General features: G+C 44.5%; 2 protein-coding genes across 2 annotated transcripts in view; both read left to right on the forward strand.

The window, feature by feature from the left end:
* Positions 1-27,310, forward strand: part of LOC140693509 (uncharacterized) — a 311,246-nt gene that overhangs the window by 47,302 nt on the left and 236,634 nt on the right. The gene's annotated exons all lie outside the window — the stretch shown is intronic.
* LOC140693524 (trafficking protein particle complex subunit 9-like) overlaps positions 1-27,310 on the forward strand; it is a 54,365-nt gene that overhangs the window by 10,962 nt on the left and 16,093 nt on the right. Inside the window, exons 2-3 of the mRNA XM_072957344.1 lie at positions 18,420-18,654; positions 18,774-18,992. Coding sequence (XP_072813445.1) covers positions 18,420-18,654; positions 18,774-18,866 — 328 coding nt within the window. The 3' untranslated portion in view covers positions 18,867-18,992. The remainder of the gene's footprint in view (positions 1-18,419; positions 18,655-18,773; positions 18,993-27,310) is intronic.

Below are 27,310 nucleotides of genomic sequence, written 5' to 3' on the forward strand. Positions count from 1 at the left end.
ACCAACATTGACAAACTGCACAAATTGCATTTAAGAGCTGGCCGGCTGAAACTTGTGTATTGGAGAGGTGGAATTCAAAGGCAAGTGGTCAGGTGGATTGGAGAGAGATGGAGCCAAGGCCTGGGCCCAGATTCCGGTTTAAATTGCCATTTCTTCACCATAGGGCCTTGGAATAGAATTCAAAATCTCTTAACCTGTTGGTGAATCTGTGAAATGAGCATAATATTCATTTCACCATGGGATTGTTGTAAGATCTAAAGAGTATTATAGCACACATGAAGCACTTAACCCACTGGCACTTAGCAGTGTTCACTGTGTGGGGCCGCCCCGCTTAGCATGTGTCAGAGCCGTAAAGGCAGCATTTGTCTGTTGAGGATGCACTTGCAGCCCCTTGGCTAGGTTATGAATTTGGTGATTTCCTATAATCCTTGTAATTCTATGTGCCATGGACAGTTATTTTCATGGACAGATGAGGAATCTCATGGTAAAAAGACTGTATAATTTGCCCAAAATCAGACCATAATTTTGGGTGCAGAGGCCTCGGTTCAGCATGGGCCCCTGGGCCTTCTGCCCTCTCTGTTCAGCACCAGAGCCAGATATGGAGTCGGCTGTTTCCCTGCCCAGAATATCCGGCAGGCCGCAAGACACATCTGGCCCTGTGCTGCTTGAGCAAAAACTCCGAAGGAGAGACAGTTACAAAAGGGATAAACATAAAAACAGACGACAGCAAATTGTGATCAGCTCTGAGAAGGAAAGGAACATGTCTCGCCATGCAGAGCTGGGAGCTTTTCCGTCTGGGCTGCTCTGGGGGTGTTCATCTCAGCTAAACAAGTTCTGCTGCTGCACCAAGGCAGGAAGGCAGGGCGCGTGTGGCCAGGTAGACAGGGCCTCGTTGATCGTACTCATTCCCCATTAAGCGACAGTTGTCTCGGGCACTTAACTAATAAACAGATGTTGGCCATAATCATCACGCACTTTGCTTGGTAGTTTTCTTGGCCCCAGCATTGAGATGAGGTCATTGAAGCTGGGGAGTTTGCTGCATGCCCGTGATTACCTTGCAAATACCCCGACTGTTCTTTCAATCTAGACTGGTGTGGCTGTCATGTCCCAGCCCTGTGAATGGCATCGTGTAGCTTCTCCCAAGTGGCCCAAATGACTGACATTGATATGCTTAATTCGTTGGAAATAGTATGTGACAATAATAGAAAAAGGTAGTAAGAAATTGTTTGGAAAACTGGAAAAAACCTTTTCTTCCCCAGCTGGGGGAGCGTAACCCGTATCACTCACCCTACTCACTGCCTGTCACCTCCTCCCCGCCGACTCCGTGTTCATAAGCCACACTGAGCCTTGGGAGAACATTTTGCCTCATGACACTTTTGACTAGGACCTGCAACTTCTTTGTCCCTGGTTAACTCTCTCTTCAAAGCCATTCAACTTTTTGCAGGCTCCTCCACTCAGATGTAAGAATATCCTCTTTAAACTTCTTGATGCAGCTCCTTAATGAAGATCTTGTGATGGAAACCTAGCCAAAACTGGGATGTATGCATATAGTGACTGCAAACTCAGCACTTTGTTAGTTCAGAATCAGAGGGGTGAGTGACTCAGGAAATGCTTTTTTAAGGTAACAAGGGGAAAGTGAAAGGACGCTTGCTGTGTGAGAAAGAAACATCTCAATCACAGCCAGTAAGGCACCTGTGTTCAGGATGGGGTGTGGCGAGTGCAGAGTTCTCACAAAGAAAATAGTGGTGTGATGGGAGCGAGGACAGTTGGGTACTTTATTGGGGAGGAAAAAAAGTGGGCTGAACATTTCCTTGTTGAACAAGAGGATTGTGACATGATGTGCTTGTATTTTGGAGAGAAGGGTTTTGTGGGGACAAACCTAGGAGTACGCTGTATGTCTGGGGAGTCAGCACAACAGAGAAACACAGAGAACCGGGCAGACCCCAAGACCCATGCTGGGGGAGAGACTGCCCACCAATTGGAGCCCTGGAGGCTGCTTCTGTCCCTTAGCTGTGGCCTCAGACCTCCCTTCACAGCCCAGTCCTGTTGATACAAGAATAAAAAACGTTGGGCATGAGAAGGGCTGTGTCCCAGGCTTTCATTGAGCCCCTGGGATGTGCCCCACCAGATTTTGTTCCTTAACTTCATGCAGTAAAGAATTCAAGAGCAAGCCAGTGTTGAGTAAAGGTAGATTTATTCAGAGAGATACATTGATAGGCAAGAGAAACTTCACGAGGTGTGGGGGTTTGATGCTCATATTAGAAGTAGGTACACACTCCACACATTGTGGGCCTTCCCCAAAGAGGGAGAGAGAGTGGTGACCGCGAGGTGGCGCTGTGTTGCTTGTTTTCTTGGGCTTGGTGGTTTCATATGCTAATAAGTAGAAGGACCAGCCTTAGGGCAAGGGGCTAGGATTCCCAGGGAGTTGGCCATTTCCCACCCTTTGACCTTTTGTGGCTAGCATTGGGACTGCCATGTTGCCTGGGGCATGTTATTCACCAAGTTACTATTACAATGGATGTTTACTGAAGCTCAAGATCTGCTAGAAGTTAAATCTCTTCATCCTGAGCCTCAAGGCCTATTGGGGTTTGAATCCTTTAACATTTTGATGTTAATTGCTGTGGCCTTCCTTGAATGGCTGTGCTCTTCCCCCTTCCATCCTGTCTCACTGTGATGACACAGAGACAGCAAAGGTCGGGCCCTACCTGTGCTCCTGCATTTAAAGGTGGGAGGTGTGAGGTGGGCTTATGATGACCCTGAATGGTAAGAAAAATGTTTCAGATTTTCCTACGTGAGACATGGGGACCTGACAGCAACCTCCGCAGATTTATCTCACGGGCATTATCGCTTGTGTTGTTATAGAAACAACAGGCAAGCCAAGAAACAAGTATAACTCACAAGGTTGTAGTACTGAGATTTATTTCGCTGGCACGCTCAGAGGGGCTTCATTTCCAAAGCTCTGAGCACCTCCAAGACGTGCACATGAGGTTTTATAGGGTTAATTACAAGTATGGGGCTATTAGCCAATAAGGCTCAAACAACAAAAAGCAAGGAATCAGTACACTGAAGCTTATCAATTTGGAACAGATCCCGTTACTGACAATTGTTGTCCTTGGATTTACGTGTTAGCTTATTAGCCCATTAAACTGACAGTAAACTTCAGGTTTACCAGGTAGCTCAGCAAAACTTAGATCAGTAAACCGACACTTATCACACTTAGATTTGTGACTTAGCTTGTTAGCCCAGCTGGGGTTTTCCTTCACAGTGTCACTTATATTTTTTATTTTTCTTTTTATCTTTTTTTAAGTATTTAACCCAAATTTAATATCAGGGTTCTTTGGGAAAGAAATTTCTCTTTATCTTTTCTTTGGGGTTCTTTTGGGGGGGAGGTAATTAGATGTATTTATCTGTTAGTGGAGGCCCTGGGGCTTGAACCCAGGACCCCGTGCACGCTAAGCACATGCTCTACCACCCGCCCCTTCATCAATTTCTTTTTGCTTTAGCTGCCAAGAATCTTACAGCTGAATTTGTAGTCGGCCTTTAACACTTGCCCTGACTTCATGGAATCCATTTTTATGAGTTTATCTCCCCCTGGTTTCATTTAAGTATTGAATCTCCATTTTCTCTTCACTCTCCGTTTTGCATTTTTGTTGTTATGGTTGTTAAGCTGTGTTTAACAGAATTGTTTAAATTCTCTTTTAGCAAGAGGCTGAATGTAAATAAATATGTAAGCAAACAGCACAATTAAATGCTTTTATACATTCTGAGCTGTTTAGTAGTAACTTAAAAACCGAATTGAATATTAAAGTGATAGCATTTTAAAAATATTTTTTAATTTTTCATAAAAATATAGCTGATTTAAAATATGATATTAGTTTCAGGTGTACAATAGATGCTCCATTTATAGTTACTGTAAAACATTGTCTGTATTCCCTGTGTTGTAAGATACATCCCTCTAGCGTGTTTACATTACATGTTGCAGTTTGTATAAGAAAGTTGGGTAACGCAGAGTCTGGAACGTGGCTGTGTATGACTCAGGTTCACGCTCACCCTGCCTGTCAGAGCTCAGGCCTTCACTCCTTTCTGCAGGGGAGCGAGTGGAGGCAGCTCTCATCAGCGCTGTCACCACCCTCTGAGTGGCAGTGACAGCAGTGACTGTGTGTGGACGTGCAAATTGTTTTTCCAAGAGCTTTATATGCGTTTCTGCATTTAATAATTAAAGCCCTCCTGTGAGGAAGCGTTTTTAATGCATAATACATTTTATTTTGATATTGATAGATTTCAAACCTCTGGAAAATTTACAGTAGTACAATAAACGCTTAGATACAGTTCACCTTATAGGGCACTATTTGGCTTTCTGTGTCTGGCTTATTTTAGCATAAAATTTCAAGGTTCTTGCATATTGTAGCCTGAATCAGTACTTTATTCTTTTTGTTTGATAATATCCTTTTCCATTTTTTTTGGTTTTAGTTTATTTAAAAATATTTTCATTGAAGTCTAGTCAGTTTATAATGTTGTGTCAGTTTCTTGTCTACAGCACAAGACTTCAGTTAAAAAGGAACATACCTGCATTCATTTTCATACTGTTTTTAAACATAAGTTACTATAAGATATTAAATATATTCTCCTGTGCTATACAGTATAAACTTGCTGTTTATTCTTTACATACTCAGTAACTGCAAATCTTGAACTCCCAATTTATTCCTTCCCCCACCCTCCCCCCTCTGGTAACCACAGTTTTTTTTCTGTGACTCTGTGTCTCTTTCTGTTCTGTAGATAAGTTTATTTTTTTGTTTCTTTCTATTTTTTTTTTTTAGAGTCCACATGTGAGCAATCTCATGTGGTATTTTCCTTTCTCTTTCTGGCTTACTTCACTTAGAATGACATTCTCCATGTCCATTGATGTTGCTGCAAATGGCATTATTTTATTATTATTTTATGGCTGAATAGTAGTCTATTGGACAAATATGCTACAACCTCTTTATCCAGCCATCTGTCAGTGGACATTTCGGTTGTTTCCATGTCTTGCTATTGTAAATAGTGCTGCTGTGAACATTGGGGTGTAGGTGTCTTTTTTAATTAGGGTTCCTTCTGGATATATGCCCAGGAGTGGGATTGCTGGGTCATCTGGGAGGTCAAGGTTTTGTCTTTTGATGAACCTCTATACATTTTTCCACAATGGCTCCACCAAACTGCATTCCCACCACAGTGTAGGACGGTTCCCAATTCTCCGCAGCCTCTCCAGTATTTATTGTCTGTGAACTCCTCAATGATGGCTATTCTGACTGGTAAGAGGTGATACTTGATTGCAGTTTTGATTTGCATTTCTCTGATAATGATATTGAACATTTTTTCATGTGCCTACTGGCCATTTGTGCGTCTTCATTGGAGAAATGTTTCTTTAGGACTTCTGCCATTTTTTGAATTGAATTGTTTGTTTTTCTTTCTATTAAGTGTAAAAGCTGTTTACATATTCTGGGAATTAAGCCCCTAGCAGTTTCATTTATTGCAAATATTTTCTCCCATTCCATAGGTTGGTTGTCTTTTTGTTTTGCTTACTGTTTCCTTAGCTGTGCAAAAGTTTGTAAGTTTAATTAGATCCCTCTTGTATATTTTTGGTTGTTTTTCTATTGCTTGAGTAGACTGCTCTAGGAAAACATTGCTGAGATGTATGTCACATGTTTTGCCTATGGTTGCTTCTAAGAGGTTTATAGTGTCTTGTCTATATGTTTAATTCTTTAACACATTTTGAATTCATTTTGGTGTATGCTGTGAGGGAGTAGTCTAACGTCATTGATTTACATGCAGCTGTGCAGTTTTCCCTGCACCATTTGCTGAAGAGGCTGTCTTTACTCCATTGTATGTTCTCACCTCCTTTGTCAAAGTTTCAATGACCAAAAGTTTGTGGGCCTATTCTTGGTAAATGTGTTTATCCGTTCATTGATGGATGGATATTGTTAGTAACTTTTGGCTACTCTGAATGATACTGCTATGAATATTGATGTGAAATTTTTATGAGAATATGTTTTCATTCTGTTGGCTGTACAGTTGGCCCTCCATATCTGTAGTTTCCACTACATGGATCCAGATGGCTGATTGTAAAGGGACTCGAACATCCTTGGATTATGGTATCCAGGGTGTGGGGTTCCTGAAACCAACCCCCCAAGGGTATTGAGGGATGACTCTACATATAGGAGTGGAATTGCTGAGCCATATAACTCTAAGCTTTTGAGGAAATACCAGGCTTCTCCAAAGAAGTTGCACAATTGTCCCTTTCCCCTGGCCGCATATGAGGTTTCTCTGCCTCTTGAACGACATTTGTTATTGTCCGTGATTTGGTAATAACCATCCTAGTGGGTGCAAAATGAGATCTCATTTTGATTTTGGTTTGTCTAGTGATGTTGAGCATCTTTTCATATGCTTATTGGCCATTTGTATATGTATCTAAATTCGTGGTAAATTTAAAAATTGGGTCTGTTTTATTGTATTGTTCAGTTGTAAGAATTCGTTATATATCCTGGATGCTACTCTCTTATTAGATACATGTTTTGCAAAATTGTTCTTCTATTCTGCACATTGTCTTTCACTATATTTTTTTAAACATTAAAACAATTTCTTTACATGGGAGGTAGTTAGATGTACTGATTTATTTTATTTTTCTTGCTAAGCAAGCACTCTCTGACTTGAGATACCCATTTCCCCTGTCATTTCACTTTCTTGATGATGTCCTTTGTAAGAAAAGGGTTTTAATTTTGATGAAGTCCAGTTTATCTGCTTTTTTCTTCTATCACTTGTGCTCTTTGTATTGTATCCAGGAAACCAAAGCCTATCCTAGGACCACAAAGATTTATACTGTGTCTTCTTTTAGAAAGTTTATAGGTTTAATTTTTACATTTCTGCCTGTGATCTACTTTGTTTTAATTTTTATTTGTTATATAAAATATGGGTGTTCAGATTCCAGATTGATTCTTTTGCCTGCAGACACCCAGCTGTCCCTGCACAATTTGTTGAATAGACTATTCTTTCAATGGGGTGTTTTTGGCCCCCTAGTGGAAAACTGTCTGTAAATGTAAGTTTTTCCCCGTGGGTTTTTATTGTGTCTCATAGATTTATTTATCCAAACTTATGCCAGCAACATACTGACTTATTACTATAGCATTTTAGTACCTTTTAAAGTGAGTCCTCCAACTTTACTCTTCTTTTTCAAGGTTGTTTTTGCTGTCCTGGGCCCCTTGCACGTCCATGTGAATTTTGGGATCAGTTTTTCAATTTTGCATAGAAGTCAGCTGGAATTTTGATAGGGATTCCAGTGAATATATAGTTCACTTTGAGGAGTCTTAATATTTTTAATAATACTGTCTATCATTCCATGGAAATGGGATGTCTTCCATATATGTAGATCTTTTAAAATTTATTTTGGTGATACTTCAAAAAGTTCAATGTACAAATCTTGTAAATTTTTGTTAAATGTATCTCTCATTTTATTTTTAATGCTGCTGTAATTGGAAATGCTGAGTTTCTTATGGGTGGGACTATATATCAATCTTCTTATTTCTAGAATTCCTTAACAGCAATTACCCTAGTTATATATTTGCTACTTAAATCTATCCACAACAATTCCCCACCCCGTGTTATAAGAAACCAAGACCCAAGTTAAGCTACCTGAACACCTATGTGGAAATGTGAAATGAGACCCTTGGGTGGGGCTTTGTGCAGATGATACTGGAGCTTATTCAGGATGGCTTCATCGTAATTTCTTTTAAACAACCCTTTCGGTGTATTTAGACAGATACATTAAGAACATGCCCTTTTGATGTGCGGAGTAGCTAAGACTATGATTTTCAAATAATTTCTAATGAGAGTGTTGTTCTTGAAACCTAATTTGCATCAATCTTTGAAGATTTATGTTTCAGGGGCTTTGACTAAAGAACACCTGTCTTTAATCAATAACGACAACTAAATGCTCAAGCAACATGTAAGAGCTTGAGCAAACTGCCCCTACCCCATAGTGCTGGGTGCCTGCAGCTGCAACTGGAGTCAGCGCTTACCTATCCCAGTACGCTTGTGTTGATCTGCTCAAAGTGGTTCGTCCAACAGTTTGTCAGTAGTCTGTTGGACAAAGTCATTAAAAATTGATTGAAGGTTGCTGGAATGCAATATAATCTTATTAATATTAATTAAGCACATATTGATTGCTTATTGTATGATGGAATTGTCCCTCAGCCTCACATGAATATTATTTCTCATAAAACCTCACATATTTCCTTGTTAATCTCACTTTACAGATAAGGAGACAGACAATTAGGTCTTCTCTCTTTTGGGGGAGCTCATTATCAATGATGGGAAGTTATAAGGAAAAAGATATTGATTCATCATGAGAAAACATTTTTCTGAGGGTCAGCAAAGAAGAAGATGAACACTGAAGAAGGTGATCATTGTTCAAGTGAGACAAGCCCTGGGTTGTGCGGAGTCAGCATCCCTGTCCTAGAGAAGGCACGTGTAGAGCTCCGTACTGGGTGAGGCGGCGCGGCCGTGCAGGGAACGCGGATGCTGGGCCGTTGGGCTGTGCTCAGGCCCGGTGGGGCTTTCTCCTAAGGGCAGTGGACCATCATTGACAGATTTTATGTTGGAGAGTGGGGTGCTCTCGTAGTTCACTTTTGTCTTGTAGAATGCTTGGAAACATTTAGAAGGCTTGGCAGGAGGTGATGTGATGAGTCAGAGTAGGGTGGCTGCGAGGTGTAGCAGTGTTCAATTTTCAAGTGGTTTTCAGGCCCAGGCTTGTGGCTCAGTAGCCGTGTCAGTTTGAATGACGCACTCAAGGAAGTGAAACAATTTATCTAATCAATTGAAGCAGCGATGTACCCAATTCCCAGGACTGTTGTGGAGATCCAGTGAGATAACGTTTGCAGTGTGCAGCATGGTCCCAGCACAGAGTCAGTGCTGAGTGAGTGCCAGTGAGTATCTGGTAGGTCAGGTGTGGGTGGTGGGACTCGGTGTCTGAGGATATCTGGGCCCTGAAGGAGGGGTCCATTCACATCTGTGAGTGATGGGTCTGAGTTGGGAGAGGCACGGAGAACTTAGCCCCCGACCAGAGGCCCTGGGCAGGATGGCTATTGGAGGAGCACCGTGAAGTCAGCTCTTTGCAGGTGGAGTTGGAGGTGCCCTTGTGACATCTAAGTGCAGTGTCACGAGCTGAAAGTGGAGGTCTGTGCCCAGGCTGTGCATTTTCGAATAATGTCAACTCCTGAGGACACCGAAGTATTGATCACTGAACGGAAGTCATACTTTACAGGACAAATGAATAGTAGTATCACCTCTGTCATCAAAGCTCACGTCTATTTATTCATCACTCAGTTTGCTAATTGGGTACTTACAGAGCTCACTTCACCGTCCTCCCGTGGGCTCAGGCTCCACAGAAAAGAGCTGGTGTGTCTTCCTCTTTTCCAGAAGAAGACACATTTAGCTTGTAGACTTCTGTACCTCGCCAGACTTAGGATATTAGTTTGTTGGTTTAATTGTATTTTCTGTTGGCCATGTCCTGACAGGAGAGAAATTTTACCTCATGGTCATGTTTCAATTAGCTGTTACTGAGAATTGCTGATCTGATACATAGTGTATGTATTATATTAACTTTGTAGAGTAGTTATCATTTTTCTGTCTTTGCCCTTTAATTTTGATTGCCCCTTCAGTGTTCTATCCTTTTTGGGGCCTTATTTTTTTTTAATTAAAAAATGTCTGTTAACAGTTAAGAAAACAAAAACAAAGAAAAATTGCACATGGGAGCTAAATTTAGAAAATGTCTAGTGTGTTTTCTATCTCGGCAATGGAGGGTTCTAGAAACTCGTGAAAACTTTCATTACACAAGTTCCTTAAAATGCTGATTAAGAAATAAAACCTTCCTTCCTCATCTTTCAAGCTGCACAACAAATTGTCAAGAAAGTGAGGGGAAATTCTCAGAAGCCAAGACAAATGAGAAAGCAGGGTTTCTGGGAGATATGCGAGCCTTAGAATCCCTGGGGTGCTGGTTCGATCCTGAACTGATTTTCAGTTGCCTTGACAGGAGGGCAGGATGTGAGCCCCAGGCCTCTGACACTAGGAGTTGGATGGGGGATCATATTATGGGCCAAGCCCATCCTGAGGATCTTGGTTTACTAAAGGGTGAAATAGGAAAAAAAAAATTCCTCAAGGCAAGAAAATAAGGAAAGTCAATTTTGTTGGAAGAGGGGAAAAATAACAAATCCAAAGTAAGGATATAGTTTAAAGTTGTTCTGGCATTAGAGTGACCACAAACACCTGGCAGAAAAGCACAGCTACTCCTTGATTGATAAGTTGTGTTTTGAATGAATCAGTGAACAGCCATTCTGAAAAAGGCCTCCAGAGTCTTGTGGATCAAGATACTGGACAGCAAACACCTCCCTTCCAATGTCTCATTCAAATAACCAGAAAGGTTTTAAAGGAAAGAAGCCATGATCATAGTTCTATTTATTAACATTTCTATATGCTACGAATTCAGAGGTGACTATGTAGTTGTCTCCTCTATTATGGACCTTACTTTCTCTTTGGGGAGACAAAATGACATAGTTGGTAATCTTGGTGGAGGGAGGTGTTAGTCTGTTGCACTTAGCCAGGAGAGGAGATTAAGAAAACAGTGAAGGGTGGGTGAAATTTTTAGCTGAGGACAGTCTTGTTCACTTGGCTTTTAATTGCAGGCTCAATGAGCTGTCACTGGAGGGACTAGATCTTACAGAGGATGGACTTAGCTCAGGCCTCATTGGAATGGACAAATGAACCTGGAGAAAGACAGTCAAATCTGTGCAGACATTAAAGTTCACTTGAACGTGCTGCATCCCTGAGCCAAAGATAGGACAAATATGCAGCAATTCTTGAGGACAGAAGAGTGGTTTTTAAGGTTCTCCAAGAATGAATCCCATGGAACCGAGATGGCCAGTTGTCAAACTGAGACTTTGTTCTTTGGACGGTGTACCCAGCAAGGGTATTGGCCTTTTATATGTTTCCATTTGTCTTTAATACATGTCTGTTGATGAGGACATGGGCACAAATGTTTGACACCTTGTCGAGGCAATTTTGGATACCTGCCTAGAAGCACGGGCACAGTTGTGGCTGCTTCATACATCTTGCAGCCCGTCCCTTTCCCCGGCTCTGTGATCACGGCAGAGTGGTTCCTTGTTGACCTGTCCGTTTCCTCTGTGACATCATAACCCATGAAAAGACCGGAGCATATTAACTTGGCTTTGTTAAAGTCAAAGAAACAGATCAAATATGGAGTCAGATTTGTTCTTTCCTATTTCAGTAGTACCATGGAGATGGCAGTTTGGGCAGCTTTTTGTAGTGTCCTGGAGGCTTTCTCTCTCAGCTTCTGGGCGCCTCTATTGAAAACCCTTCATTGCTGTCTGGCCTGCTGGTAATGCACACTGCCTGTTTTGCCCTGAAGATGTGTTCTGTTTATAAACTCATCTCTACTCCTTGGAAAACAGCTCAAGAAAAACTCAGTTGGTTTTCCACCAGCCATGGGCAGGGGTGAGGTATACCATGTTATTATTTCATAAAATAATAGTAATAATAGTAATAGTAATAGTACTAGAAATAATAATAGTATTATAATAATAATAATAATATAAAAGAAGTCTTAAAACAGGACTGAGCACACTGGAGAGAGTCAATAAATGCTTTCTGGCTTAAATCAAAAGTGATGACTTAGTGATTCCATGGCTGCTGTATTTGCTAAGCTAGTTACTCCTTTGCTCCATTACACATTATTTTAACTGAAAAAGAAATGCAAGCAAATGGTTAAAAAAAAAACTCAGACAGAGCACAAAAATACACAATTGAAAGAAGTTTTCCCTCATCCTCTGTTCTTTCAGCCCTGTCTGGAGATGCCACTGTTTACTATCTTTTGGGTGCTTTTCCAGATATGCTTTGCACATTCCCACCTATGTATGTAAATTCCTTTAAAATTTTAGTTATTTTTAACTTAAAGAGATTTAAATCCTCAAGTGGCTTCTGCCCGGGTAATAGAACAGAACAAATCTGACTCCATATTAGATCTGTTCCTTTGAATTTAACCCTATGCTCTGTCTCCTAGGCTTCATCTTGCTTGTAAAAAATTGTTGCCTAGAGCCTGAAATACACAGGAGAGCTTATTCTGAAGCTCTGACCTTTAAGGATATTTAACACTTTTTCATTCATTAAAAGATAGCAAATTGCAGAATAGAAAATAACGTTTGTTTTGTTGGAGATTTACAGGGATCTGACCCACGCAGATAGCTGTAAGAACAAATGATTCTAACAAGAAGGAATTCCTACACTAAGAAGTTTGCAACAACCAAGCGCGTAGGAAAGGAGCCTGAATTGTGACTTGGGGAGATGGTTTTCCAGAACATTAGTTTGCCAACTAGGTCTACAGAAACTTGCTATTCCAAGCCCCAACATCTGGTTTCCAAACTTATTGGCCTGTCCTGCACTGAGGAGAATGAATTTGGACTTGGTAACACTCCTATCTACCTAGAAAGCTGGGCACTGGAGCTGAGTGTTATGGAAACAGGCCAGCCAAGAAACAAGCACCAATCGGAGTGCTGGAGTACTCAGAATTATTATGCCGGCGGGCTCAGAGGGGCTTCTGCTCCGAAGTTCTGAGCACCTCCAAGACGTGCACATGAGGTTTTAAAGACTTCAATACAAGTAAGGGGATATTAGCCAATAAGACTTAAAGAACAAAAAGCAAGGAATCAGTACACTGGAGCTTATCAATTTGTAATAGATCACGTTACTGACACTTGTTGAGCTTGGAATTACGAGTTAGGTTGTTAGGCCAATAAACTGACACTAAACTTCAGATTTACGAGATAGCCCAGCAGAACTTAGATCAGTAAACCGACACTTATCACACTTAGATTTGTGACTTAGCTTGTTAGCCCAGCTGGACATTTCCTTCACATGAGGACAGCTCTCCCACCCCCAGGAAACCACTGTGAGCCCTTGATGTTTCCACTAGGGTGGGGTATGGTTTACCCAGGAGGGATGGGGACTATGCACCAACACTCAGGCAGTCTGCTCTGTCTGGGGCTCTGATCTTGTACCACACCACTCCCCCCAGCCCAACACCTGGGACAGTGGAGCTAAGGCAGTGATCCTTCCTGCCTGTTTCCCAGCGTGTAAAAGGGGAATATGTGCTCTTCCCAAGGAAGTTCTGAGCGACAACACCTGCGGGTGCTTGGTTCTCAGAGCAACAGAAAACCCAGCTCCGCATGGGGGCAACGGGTGTGATCCCCGTAGTGTTTCTGCAGAAGCATCTGATGGAGGGCTGGATCAGGGAGGTAAAACATGAGCTGCGAGACTTGAACGGTTACAGAAGGGTACAGAGGTAGGTCTGCCATCTCAGGGTGCCCTAGAGGTAAAGCTTTTTCTCTCCAACTCCGCTACGACACTCCCCTATCCAGACCCATCCCTTCTCTGCTCTTCCTGTCCATCTGTATCCCTCCACTTTTCCCCTCTTCTCCACCCGCTCCCATCTTCTCCCTCCCTCGCTGTCCCACCTTCTCTCGCAGAATCCAGAGAGGATCCATGTCCCTCCTGCGCATGCGCTGTCGGTGCCTGGTGGTCCCCTGGTTCGAAGCTCCATGTCCGAGCCGGGGATTGGCCCCAAATGCTTCTCAACTCTGTCGCCCGTTAGGCCTTTGGTTCCTGCCTGGGGCCGGGGCTTCTGGCTGTGGAAGTGCAAGGTGGGGGGCTCCCGGGAAAGGGTTCAGGCGGCTTCGGGAGGGTGATCCGCCTTTCACAGCCCCCAAGGGCGCCAGTCAGCCCGTGTTCAGCTGAATTTCTCTGGCCAGACCCTTCTGACAGCACCACCTGCCCCGGCGCCCCGGCCACAGCTGTCCAGGTCCAGGTGTGCGCCTGCCACCTCTCACGCAGCCGGGATCCCCTCAGTCCACGGCTGGCGTCCCCTTCCCCTCTCCCGCCCGCGAGTCCTCTCCTCCCGGGCTTCCTCTCCTCGGCCGCCTGCCCGTCCCCACCAATGGGCGGGCTGTTTCCCGGGTGGGCGTGGTCTGCGGACCTGGACGGGAGCGGGCGGCTTATGCTGGTGCTGGGGCTGGCCTCCGAGCGGGGCTGCAGCCCGCACCCCCCCTTTCCCTCCCCCCTAGGGCTGCCCTCCTTTCCCTTTCACCCTCCCTCAGGACCAGCTCAGTGGCGTGTGTACTGCTCCCGGGGCTGAGGGCCTCTGGCTGTAGCGCCCAGCTTCACCTGGTGGAGTCGGGAAAAGGGAGCATCAGTGCTGAGCAAGCTTCTGTCTCCTCCCTCAGTGTTTCTGCCACAGGTAAGTACCTTGAACACTTTCAGGTGTTATGATGGCGGTGCTTGTTGATGTCACGTGTTTTTATAGTGAGAGGGATTAACAGTGGTGAAAGCAGGGCTCGGTTCTGTTAAAAATGAGCTGAAGGCATGAAGCTGTGATATCCTCCTTCCTTCCCTCTCCAAGGGTGAAACGTGTGACCGTCGATTTTAAAAAGACAGTTACAGTCCCTAACTAGCCCAGCCCAGCGAGTGTGTGTTAACAGGAACAGCATCACCAGAGGCCTTGGAGACCCAGGGATATTGCAGTCCTAAAGAACTCCTGGCACAGTTTGGTTTGTATTGGTTTTTTGTTTTTCTTAAATTGTGGGACAGACTAGTGGTATAAAAAGAAAAATATTTGTCAAGAAATATTTTTTCATATAACAGCGTTATTGTGATATAGTTCACACACCATGAATTCCATCCATTTAAATGGTAAAATTCAGCAGCTTTTAGCATATTCACAGTTGTGCAACCATTATTATTCCAGAACGTTTTTATCACTTCAGAAAGAGCAGTGGAAATTAATGACCTATCCACCCCTCCCCAGTGGTGGTTCTAAAGAAATTTCTTGGCTAATCTTGACCATAAATTCACTTGTTACATTCCAAGAAAAATCTGGTAGGAATTCTAATCAGAATTGCAATGAATCTGTCTATCAAAACAGGAAGAATTAACGTCTTTATGGCACAAACTTCTTCTACCCATGAATATATTTCGGACCCTGTATTTTCCTCTGTCCAGAGCCTGGCCCATGGGAAGTCCTCACTACTTGTTGGGCTTGTGAATGATGAGATTCTATACATCGTTAGTTGCAGCTGTAGCCTTTCACAGAAGAGAAAAGAAACCTCAGTGAAACAAGTGACTCTCTGATGGTCAGAAAGAGTGACAGCCATTGCTGGAGTGATCCAGTGGACTTGGTGTTTGCAACCAGAATTCTCCACCACCTACAGCTAAGGGGATTAGAGTGTTCTTTTATTTTTTCTTAATGGCATTGCTTTTATTTTTACTTATTTTTTAAATTATTTTTTATTTAAGTGTAGTCAATTTACAATGTTAGTTTCAGGTGTACAGCAGAGATTCAGTTATAAACATATGCATATGTATATATATATGTTTTAGATTGTTTTTAGTATAACTCATTACAAGAAATTGAATATAGTTCCCTGTGTTATATAGCAGGTCCTTGTCATTTATTTTATATTTACTAATTTGTATCTGTTAATCCCTCCTTTCCTGCCTGCTAAATACAGTTTGCTTTCTATGTCCATGAGTCCATTTATAGGAGCACCATTTTTCCTAGTAATATATGCTCTTTGGCTGCTTTCAGTTTCAGTAATTCCATCTTATCTGTGGGCGCTTTTCTTCTGGTGGTCTTTATGTGGTTTGCACACGTGGTAATAGAGATCTTTATTTGGGAGAACTCCAGGTCTCGTGTAGTCCCTGGTACAGAATGCCCACTGAATTGATGATTGAACTGGGAAAAAAGCACAGTAAATGCTGGAATTTCCACTATGGTTGAGAATTCCAGGTTTCAATAACCTGTTTAGACAACCTTACTATTGGCTGCACCCATACTGGGTAATTTGGTGGAAATTCATGGTATGGTGGTGTAGAGACGGGGCCTTATATTCTTCTTCTCTTTCTATTTTCTAACACTCATTCTCCTGGGCCTTCCAGATCCTCCCCCAGAAGTGCCCAGGGCTGGCTTGGTGCTGCACTGAGGCAATATTTGTTAATAACGCCCTTTCCTCTTCTCCTCTGAGCCTCCGTTTCTTTCTGTGCACAATGAGCGCTTAGACTAGATAAATACTTTTCAGTTTCTTTTAAAGCCATGTTTCCTTTGAGAAACAGAAAATGCAAATATCTCCTCTCAACCCAACCCTTTAGATTTTGGTATGTCCTCCAAGGAGTGACATAGCTCTTTGTGAAAAATTGATGTGATTTTGATTGCAGGTGACACAGAAAAGACTCTTCAGAGATTTATTGCAGGGAGAGGGCAGGAAAGAGGCAGTATGTGACACTTTCTAGTGTGAGCAACGGAGCAGGGACTTGGATTTAAATACGGTGTCTGACGTGGCCTCTCTCTTATCTTGTAGAATGTGATAAACTTCTCTACCTCAGTTTCTTGATGTGTCAAGTTGGGGTGATAATATTTTAAGGCTTCTGTGAAACATTATACAAATAAGACATTTGTGTCTCGGTAGAAACAAGATCTGCTAGGGATTCAGGGATTTGTTTAAAAAAAATTCTTGTCCATAGCACTCTGTCTGTGTGTATTTAGACGTTCCTGGAGGGTGAGGGTGAGTCTAAAGTCCATTGTGGGACAGGTGGCCCATATTTCTCCGTGTCCCTGTTTACCCCCTACTCCCCAGTCCTCTTCCTCAGTCCAGGATGAAGTTCCCTAGTAGATTTACACAGAGGTCTTGTGGAAATGGCTTTTCATTTTATTGTTTCACCAAGAAGGGCTGCCATCATGATCTCTGTGGTCAGGTTTTGAAGGGCTGCCATCATGATATCTGGTAAGAATTCTATGCATTTTGGAGTTCCAATTTAATGAAAAGAAAAAAATTACAAATAGAAAATTAGAACAAGGGTGGTGACAGGGGCTCTTTTAAGTGGACACCATTAGCTTTGTTAGCTTCAGGTGCTGTGGCCTGTTGCCACGAGGACCCATCCTCTTGCTCTGAAGTTGGAGGGACTAGTGGGCTCAGTGGGAATGTTAACTGAGTGTATCTCATGGGCTGGGCATTGTCCTATTTGTACTGTGTGTTCCTTATTTGAGACAGTGAGCTCACCTAACCTCGATAACCTCTTTAAAATATTAGACTTTTAATTTTGAGATGTAATGTAGATTCCCATGTGGTAGTAAGAGATTATATGGAGAGGGCCTATGGGCCCTTTGCCCAGTTTTCTTAATGGTTCCATCTTGCAGTGTTGGGGTACAATTCATTACTGACTCACTAACAATTTGAGGTTTGTGTTATTGCCCTTATTTCTATTCACGATTAAACTGGGGCTTCGAGAAGCACGCAGGCCTGTCCAGGTCACCCACATTGTTAATGCAGACTCGGGTGAACGTGGGCTTGGGATTTCCAGGCAGTACCATTATGATGGTTTGTGGCAGGGAGCAGCATTCACTTTGCTTGTTTATTCATTCATTCAACAAACATTTATTGAGTAAACTCTGTGGGTCAGATGCTTTCATAGAGTTATCTGATTCTTCAGCAGTACTGAGAATCAGGTAATGTTTATATTTTTTAATCTGAGAAAATTAGCTCTGAGAGGTTATAACCTCCCCAAAGGAAGTATAACTCATAAAGGAGGGATAGAACATGTGTACAGTCACCTCCTTTTATGCAGGTGGTACCCTATGCATTTTACATTTTCAAACATCCGTAATCCAGATATATTCTTGTAAGGCAAGGCTTTTTTTTTTTTAATTGAAGTATAGTCAAGTTTACAATGTTGTGTCAATTGCAAGGTGTTTTTTGACTTTTGAATTAAAAAATACTTTTTCAGGAGGGAAATTAGGTGTATTTATTTGTTTGATTTTTTAAAATGAGGTACTGGGGTTTGAACCCAGGACCTCGTACATGCTAAGCATGTGCTCCACCAATGAACAGTACCCTCTACCCCAAGGCAAGTTTTCTTATCCATTATTATGAAGCTTAGGAGTTCAAATAAATTGAATAGGAATCCAGATCTTTTGATCCTACTGTGGTCCTTCTCTTTATATTCTGCTGAAGGGGGTTGGGGAAGCATTTCCTTTGTTCATTTCTTTATTCAGCATTTTTGAGCAGTGACTTTGCATCAGGGCCTTGCTAGGTGCTTGGAAATAGAAAATAAGAAATGACCTTTCTCTGCAGAGGCAGGAAGCCTAGACCAAAAGCTGGGTAATGTGATCCGAGCTACAGTAGCCATATGCAGACTCTGAGGACAAACTGTACCCTTGGATTTGCTTTGGCTTCCCTTGTCTTCTGGCTGGTACACACCAGGTCACCGCAACCCAGATGGGCCCGTAGCACACAGCAGAGAATGTACCTCGATCTCCTCTCCCCTCTCGGCAGGGCCTGCAACATGAGCATCCCTGACTACGTGCAGTGTGCTGAGGACCACCAGACTCGTCCCGTTGTGGTCCAATCCATAGAGATCATCTCAGAGGAGAATTTCTTTTGCATCTATCAGCTACTCACCTCGGTTAGCCATATCAGCCCTTGTGGCTCCCAGTGGACACTCTGTATCCACTACAGGCACCGCTATGTGCCCGAGAATCGGTGGAGCGTCTTCCAGAAACACCCCAAGGTCGTGGGCCTTCTCACCATTACCGAATGTCTCTCTGCCAAGGCCTTCGAGAAGCTCCACATGCAGAGGAGCTGTATGGCACATCGCTTAATGACTCTCAGCTTTTTGTCTTTGTGCAGCATGGGGAGGTAGCCGAGCAGACGCGCACCGACGTTGCCTTCAATCTAAGAGTACTGCAGGGTGGTGGAGAAGAGGATCGAGGACTTCACTGAGTCACTCTTCATCTTGCTCAAGTCCAAGTGGCTGGATGGTGGCCCCAAGAATTCTGGGGACAAGATCCCCCTCCCCTACATCCCGTTTGAGAAGGAGGACTTCATGGGACTGGACACAGACAGCAGGTAAGTTCACCTGGAAGCCAGTCCACCTTGGCTGTGTGCTGGATTGCTTCCCTACATCCAGAAAGGGATCAGCAAGGAAGAAGTCAATCTTGTAGCCAAGGGGGGAGGGAGGTGCAGCCCGCCGGTTTCCAGACATTTCAAAGTGAATCCGCCTTTATTTCAGAGAGATCCTTTTAGGGTTAGTGTGGACACTTACTCCCGCTTTACAGCCAGGAACATGGTGGGACCCCTGGAGTTGCTGTCCAATAAAGTAGCCAAAGCCACTGATGCTAGGAGCACTGGGGAGGAGGCTGGACTCAGCTGAGATGTGCTGTAGGTCAAATGCACATCAGACGCTGAGGCTTGTCTAGTAAAAGTACATAAACTATCTCTTTACTTCCTATATTGATTACATGTCAAAATAATAGTATTTTACATACAGTAGATTAAGTAAGATCTGTTCTTAAAATCACATTCTAGTATTTGTTTTTTGTTTGTTGGTTTGTTTCTTTGTTTCAAATTTTAAACGTGGCAACTGGGAAACTTTCTTTACATGGCTCTCATTTCATTTCTGTTGGGCAGCCTGTCCTGGTACATGCTCATCCCTTTGCTTATAGATGAGATGCTGAGCCCCGAGAGGCAGAACGAGGCGCTGGTTGAGCTGCGGCTGGAGCCGCTGTCACCTGCCTCCCAGGCCCAGCACCTTTTCAGCTCAGGCCGTCTCTTCCTGCCCGACAGCCACCATGCCAAGTTAGGACATCAGAAACACCGCCAGGGACTTCCTAATGAACTCCTTATGCAGGGAAAGGCGTATCACGGTGTATGGGACAGAGCAGGGAAATGTTCATTCCCACTTTGTCCCTGTGATTAAGTCAATGGCCCCACTTTGCCTCGGAAGTACAGATGAGCTCTTCTGGGCTGCCTACCCCCCACCTTCTGCTCTGTTTCCCCATATATCTATCGTGTTGTCCCTCGGGCTGAAGAGGGTGAGATGCCTTTGCCGAGACGTGGTCCCCCTTTGCGGGGGTGAGTGAGGGAAGCTGTGTCCCCCCGGCCTACGGCCTCGGTCCTTGAGTCTGGAGAGGGCTCATGGTGGTCCCACAGGTGGCGGTCAGAAGACCTGGCATGTGCTACCGGGCCCGCTTTGGAGGTGGTGCTCTGTGATTCTTGAACTTACCTAAGATCAGATCCTACTTTCTGGTTGTTGGTAAGTTGGAGGAGAAGATGCTAGAGAATTGATAAAAAGAATGTCTAGACCAGCCCTGTGAGTGAGAAGCACAGGGGACACTAGTCCCACCTGCGAGAGCCCACCTAGCAGGCTCTGGATGAATTTTCTGTTCCTCCCCGGAAATACCTCTATGGCTTAAGGAAGAGGAGAGGCATGTCGTGGCCATGATCTGTACTTGTCCTCACAGGGCCCTGTGATCTATATGCTCTCACTCCCCATCTGCTTCTTGGAGATGAGTTGACATGTTTAGGAGCCTGGGCACTGCTGAGGGCATAGCTCCCAGCACCGTGCTACACAGAGTCTGGCTCTGTTCACCTCACCTGTCAACTCCTGCTGAGGCCCCAGACATTAGTCAAGGTAGGTGCATCAGCGAAACCTAAGCAGGGACCACCTTCTCCCCCTGGGCAGAGTGGTGAGTGAGCAGTGGAAGCCTGGAGCCCTGCCCCAGCCCCCACGCCAGTGCCACTTCTTTTGTCATAGGAGGCACTGGTGATATTTTTGCTCAACAAATGCTTGTCTCTGAGTCTGCAGACCCACCAGAGAATGCCAGCTTGTTTTTGCCTTTGAAGTCTGCCCTTGGGACTTGGCGGAGTAGCCGGATGTGTACTTAGCCCACAGTGGCTCAGCGCATTAAACCTGCCTCCTTGTGGGTCTGTCTATTGTGGTACCATAAGGGCTCAGCCAGCATCTGAACGTCATTGAGATAACGCGGCCAGTGAGCTAGGGTCAAGCACATTCTCCTCCAGTCACTTTTACTCCATTGTTTCTTTTACTATTCCACAGTCATTAATTTTTTAAACAATGCTTTGGTGCAGGAGCAGAGCCTCATTCTCTCCTGCTACTCTTGGTGGAAGTGAGTAAAACGGTCCAGACTGAAATGCGACAACAATTTGTAGCTCAAAAGCTGCCTAGACGCTTGTAGGTCGAATTTTGGTTAGGGGAGCTGAACACGTTGTGGTCCCCCGGCAGCGCCGCTCCCCTCAGGCCCCTGCTTTCCCTTGAGCAGGAGGTGAGGTTGGGCCTCACCATCCCCGTGTCCCTGGCCTCACACACTCACATAAATTCTTGTACATGCAGTCAAAATCATTTTTGTTCTTGTGTGATTCTAATTTTCTCTTGTTCCTCTTTTCCTTTTTCTTTACTCCTTTTTCACTTGTACTGCCCAGTGAGCATGTTGTTGCTTCTGAAAATGTGGGCTGTGCACACCCTGCATTGGAAATAGCCAGATTGCCCTCCGTACAGTCTCCATCACTTTAAAAAGCAACAACTTAACAGCTGTTTTGATCCATCTATTATCTTAGTCATTTTTATTTTCTAATTTTTTGGAATATTTGCTTTGTTAGCTCATCACCCACTGGTGTTTGATACCTGTTGAAATCCTTGCTTTTGAGGAACATGTTTGGTCCTCCTTTTATTTGGTGACAAATGCGCCCTTATTAAATTTGTTTGATTGTTTTGAAGAAGTAAGATGCGAATTGATTTTGTCGGGTGCTCAGGGATTCTTTTCATGGAGTATTTAAACTTGTAAGGTCAAACTCTGCAGCATTTTGCTCGATTCCTGCTTTTACACAAACGTGCTCGGCACGCGGTTCCTGGCTGTCGCTGTGTGACGTGCATGACGGCGCTTCCTGGCCGTCATGATGAAGTGGCCGCCACGGAGGTGACAGCTGCAGGGGACGCTGTTGGAGGAAGCGGTCACCGTTTGGTTCTTTAATTTTTTTTTTTTGCATTCAACTTCCCCGTGCCATTTACTTTACTTTGCCTTCATAAAGGGGCAGAATTGGGTCTAAAATCCATGACACTATTTGTTCCCTTTACGAGGCTGGTTTTTCTGGGTATCAGGACAACATGACCTTCTCCTAAGTAGCTGGCTCACCTGGATCTGTTGGACACAGGGACAGCTAAAAGGGCCGTAGCTTCCTCTCTACTCCAGCCAGTGGGCATTCAGAGCTGGGTCTGTGGTTTGCCTCAGCAGCCGTGCAGACCTCCCTGCCCCGGCCTTTACTTTTAACCCATGTTGGCAGTAAAGAGTTGAATCCGTTTCTGTTGCAGCTGACATCCACCACTGACAGCCGTGTCGTTAGTTTGTGGTAGTCAGTCTCCAACACCCCAGACAACCGTGAAGGAAGATGATTTGGCCGACCTAGGACCCTGGATTCTCACCCTCACCATGGTTCATCTCACCCGGTGGAAGGGTTTGGCCACCACCATCATGCTGACCATGAGGCCTTGTTTCTCCTTTCATGCTCTGGTCCAAATGTGGACACTTCATTTTTCACTGAATTTGTCTCTCTTGAGACAGGCCAGAATATCTGAATGAGTCCATCACATTCTGGGTGGGGAACAGAACAGAAGTAAGTGTCGCAAGTAGATGGAGTCTAGGCTGTCCGGGTTGGCAAATGCAGGCTGGGATCTGTGATGGCTGGGCTGTACACTGGACACAGGCCTTTCCCGTGGCTCCTGAGAGCCCATGAGTTGAAGTGATAACAGCCTTGTGTGGATTCCCCCATCCTCATCTGCTCATTGGCAAGTGTGTCTGCTAATTAGGAGCTCCCCCAGACCTCGGGCCCTTCAAAGCTCAGACCATGGGAGAACCTTGAGTCCCTTCTCCTGGACATCCTGTGTGAGAATCCACTGCCTTCTGAGGTGAACAGCAGCAGGAGATGCCTCCACCTCCTGGGAGCACCCTACGGAGGACTGTTAGTGCACCATGCTGTGAGCTTGTGTGTTTCCGGCCATGGTCCCTACAGAACTACAGTTGAGATGGGCTTATTGATGGAAATAACAGGACTGATTCCAGGGCAGGGCCTGGGGGAGGGAACAGTGGAAATTGAATGTGACCTCAGACACCTCGGTGGGTGCTGGGGCTGTTACTAAAATGGGGAGTCTGGGAGATACCTGATAGGAATGGAATTCCAGAGTAAATGGTGGACATGAGGCATTTTTAAGATGCCATTTGTCATCCAAATTAGGACTTCAAAGAGGCACTCGGGTCGATGAGCCTGGGGCTCAGGTGAAGGAGCCGGACTAGAGATACACGTTGGGAGTCGTCATTCTTAGCTGGTGTTCACAGCCTTGCATGTGAATTAGATCATCTCGAGAGCTGCAGACTGAGGCTGAGGGGGGGCAGGGCTGTGTCTTGGTTGGAGGAAAGCCCAGACCATACAGCTCTGGTGTGTCAGTCAGTGGCGTTTGCCATTTTCAAAGCAATGCCAGTTATCCTTAAGGGGCCAGGGGCTGGGCAGGGCCAGCCAGGAAGAAATCTGAAGGGAGGGTCGTGGCCACGTGTGCGTCTTGGGAAGGTGCAGAGTCTGCAGGGTACGGGAGGGTAGACTCCTCAGATGCTAGAGTTGCAGTGAGGAATGGGGAGAAGTTAGTCACAATCACCTGTGAGGGAGGGAGGGAGGTCTAGGGAGCCCCACCTTACCGGACTCGCTTTCCCATGAACAGAAGGCAGTCAGACAGAGGATCTGAGGTGAGAAGGGATGGGCACTGGGAGGGGAGCCAACCTGGAGAATGGTGCTTGCAAAATTCTGGAATAGTCTCCCTGAAAAATAGAGTTAAAAATACCCAGACTCTTAAGAACATTGTTAGTGACTTGGGAGGAGGCAGTTGTTTTTCTGGCCTCCTAAGGGTAAGGCATGTATCCAGGGATACACAGAAGATACGGGCAGTCTGTTCCGGGGGCTTGATCGTTACCGGGGGAACAGTGCAAGTTTAAAGGGGGAAAAGGGCAGCGGAGGGAAACTAGCCAGGCCCCGTGTCAGGTACCAGTCGGCCGCCCTACTTGCGTGTTGCATTCACATCCATGCCTCCCAGGTGGGCGCTGACAGCCCCCTTTTGGGGATTGGGAAGCCTTCTCAGAGGGGTTAAAGTATTGGTCCATTTAGTGACTAGTAAATGCTGTAGCAGGATTCAAGCAGGGCCTTGTCAGAATTCAAGGGCATGTTCTCTCTACTGTTTCCAGTACTTCCCTGTTATACCTGGAATGGTGAAGTGGGTCAGTTTTGGAGCCTTTCAGAAAAAGTATGATTTAAGCGCCTCTGGACTGTTTCACAAAGCTCAGCATTCTTTGATGGTTCTGAAGCACGCAGTGATTTTCGCCCCAGAGAGGTAACGTCTAACTCCTTTGATGATGACGTGGTTGCAAATGGTGTACAGGTGCAAAACCAGACTTTGCAGCTTCTGAAGGGAAACTCTCCAGTTCTCCCTTGGTCGGCTTTCTTCCTCGGGATGTATCTGTGCTGCAGCATAGGCCTGAGCTTTCCATATGGAGTGAGAGTTTAATATCCGATGTTAGCATAAAATGGTCAGATGAAGAAAATCGACGTTGACAATTTATTTTTGGGTTTCATTAGTCAAAATATACTATCAGTTAATGGCCCATATAGCAAATGAATTTGAGTACAGGACATTGCATTTCTTACTTTCTATTTAGAGTTCTCTTACAGAATAATGTTGCCTGCTTTGGAACATCAGCTCCACCACTCACGGCACCTATCAGTGTGTTGGTGTGATTGCATTTACAGAGTGAATGTAATCTGGGCTTCCTCAGCCCCAAACACTTCAGTGCAGAATCACGGGCTGTAGCCGTCTGTTAGTCACGCAAATACTTCTAAAATTATATGATTCCAGAAAAGAAAGAAGAGAGAGAGAGAGATTGCCTTTATCAAATTTCCTTTCAGTTCTAACTGAAAACTGTTGTTGAGCAGCTCTGGTTTCCTTTGGATAAGAATATATACATTTCTTTGCATGTAACCTGGGTTTTGGGCTAGAACACCAAGTTCTTGCTGTCCACAAGCCACAAAAATAGTAGCCAAATTGCACACGTGTGAAATAGTTTATACCTTTTTCTGAGAAAGTATCCTTGAATTTGGGACTTGGACTGTGATTTCTGCTTTTTGCTTCCCCCACCTGTCTTGTAATCTCTCACTCCTTCCCACGTGGTTCCCAAGTGTTCATGGTCTCAAAGGAGCGGGCAAACACCCAGTTGGTCACCATGTACTGCTGCTATAGATAGAGCCCAGACAAGACGTAAAGGACATTATCAGAGAGGACTTCCTGGAAGAAATGGGCTGTACATTCAGTTGTGAGGACAGAGTAAGAGTCAGCCAGGAGAAGGAGTCAAGAATGTGTCTCAGATCGCAGGGGCAGCCCGGGCAGAGGCCTGGAGGCTTTTGGCGTGGGGACCCGGGGAGAGTGCCCTGTGCGGTCCAGGGTGGAGGGAGCCCCTGCTGGGGAGGACACTGGAGAGAGTCCGGGATGTAGGGCTTTGGAAGAAGTTGAGTTTTACTAGAACTGACACAGTAGGCAGTGAAGGGTGTCAACAGAAGTGACCCTCAGGAAAGGTACTTCTGGTTTTGCTTCTGATATACTACAGACAAAAGGGTCGGGACGGGCGAGAGCAGGTATGTCTGTCCCTTTGAGATCCAACCCGTCATTCATTTATTCATAACACGTGCACTTCAGTGAGTCTAGGGGAGAGAGAGTGTAGCCACATAAATAAGCAAAATGTATTTGCTTCTTGAGAGCTTAGCATTGTCAGTTAGCCTAGAATGTTCTAGGAAGAGAGGAACAAATTGTGGAGGTTGGAGGGAGGGAAGGCTTCCTTGGGAAACAGTCAAAATGAACCTGGAGGCAAGTGGGAAGTAGGAGCAGGTCAGGGGGCTCCTGAGGTCACTGGGGACCTATGTACTGAGATGAGGCTGGGCGAGCAGGGTCTTGGGTGGGGCTAGAACTCTACCAGGGAGCCTCTGAACTGTTTGAAGTGGGGTTGATGTAATCAAATTTGTGCTTTGGGAAGGCTGTCGTGGCTTTGTGTGTGTGTGTAGCGAGGAAGAGGTGGAGGGTGCCACCAACTGGGGGATCATTTGAAGACCATTCACAGGCTGGGATATGGGCTTCGGGGCTACTTGGGGACGGCAGGGGCAGTGTGGATGCCGGCTTTTCTTATGGGGGACTTGTTAGCGGGGCTGCCCTAGAGGCACCTTGTGGCTGGAAGAAAACTGATGGAGGCTGCCAGGGGGACATTCCTCTTCTCTCTTTCCATGCCTAGTGTGATTATCTTAGCTCAGCCAACATTTGGAACAAAAGAGCTAATCTCCAGGGTTGCCCAGGCCTTTGTAGAGCTCCTTCGAGTGAGATCTGATAGGATTTAGGTTTGTGTTCAGATCTGGATGTTCACTTAGCTAGAAACGTCCTGTCATTTCGATTTCCATAGGGGTTTTTATTCCTGATAAAGATTGCTTTCTTGGTGAGAGGAAAATTATTACAGCTGTTGTCTTTTTCAAAAAAAATCATATGTTTTAAGAGCTTTAATATTCAAAAGAATAGGAATATATAAAATATTTAAGGAAGTCTTTGGTGTGCTTTCTTTGCTTTCTGAGCTAATGTGGACTTAGAGCCTTTGTATTACTTAATAGCACATCCTTGTCAGTATTTAAAGAGCTGTTAGTGAGCACCCCAGGCCCCACCTCTCAAAGAATCGTTAAAGTTTGCTCTGAAATAGTGAGGTCATAAACGTCTTGTTTTCAGAAATCAAAAGGTTTTAAATACGCACCATAGCTCCATTTATAAAATAATAATAAGTTCAAAATTAAGAAAATGGAGGATAATTGACTTTTTTTAAAGCCTAAACATAAACTTTCTTGTGCTAATTTTGCAACTGGAAATTTTGAAAAGAAAAATCCTACTGCAATATCATCTACGTGGTATATATATATGAGTTTCACGTTTGAAAAGTAACTGCGCAGTGGTTTTCAAAGTCAGGAGCATTCCAGCTCAAATACTGGCAGTGGTGGCTGCTGGTTTTCAATGGAAGAGCCTAAATTTGCCTTCTTAGCTTTTTTTTTTTTTTGTACTGAGAAGGTTGAGTAGTGCTTTGCCAGCATGATTTTCGGGCAATTTGAGGGCAGATGTCGTGTTCCAGCAGTGAGATATTTCCATGCATTTTATTTTCTGGACATCACCAGGGCACATGTGGGGTTTGTGCCTGCAGGCTGGAATGCTGCAGGACTCCCTAATCCATCACCATTATGTCCTGGTGCTGCTCCGGTCAGTGAATGATTTTCTGTGACTTGGAGGTAATGTGGTCTGATGGTGATGATCAGAC

The sequence above is a fragment of the Vicugna pacos genome, unplaced genomic scaffold, assembly GCF_048564905.1.
Source record: "Vicugna pacos unplaced genomic scaffold, VicPac4 scaffold_19, whole genome shotgun sequence".
Classification (NCBI taxonomy): Eukaryota; Metazoa; Chordata; class Mammalia; order Artiodactyla; family Camelidae; genus Vicugna; species Vicugna pacos.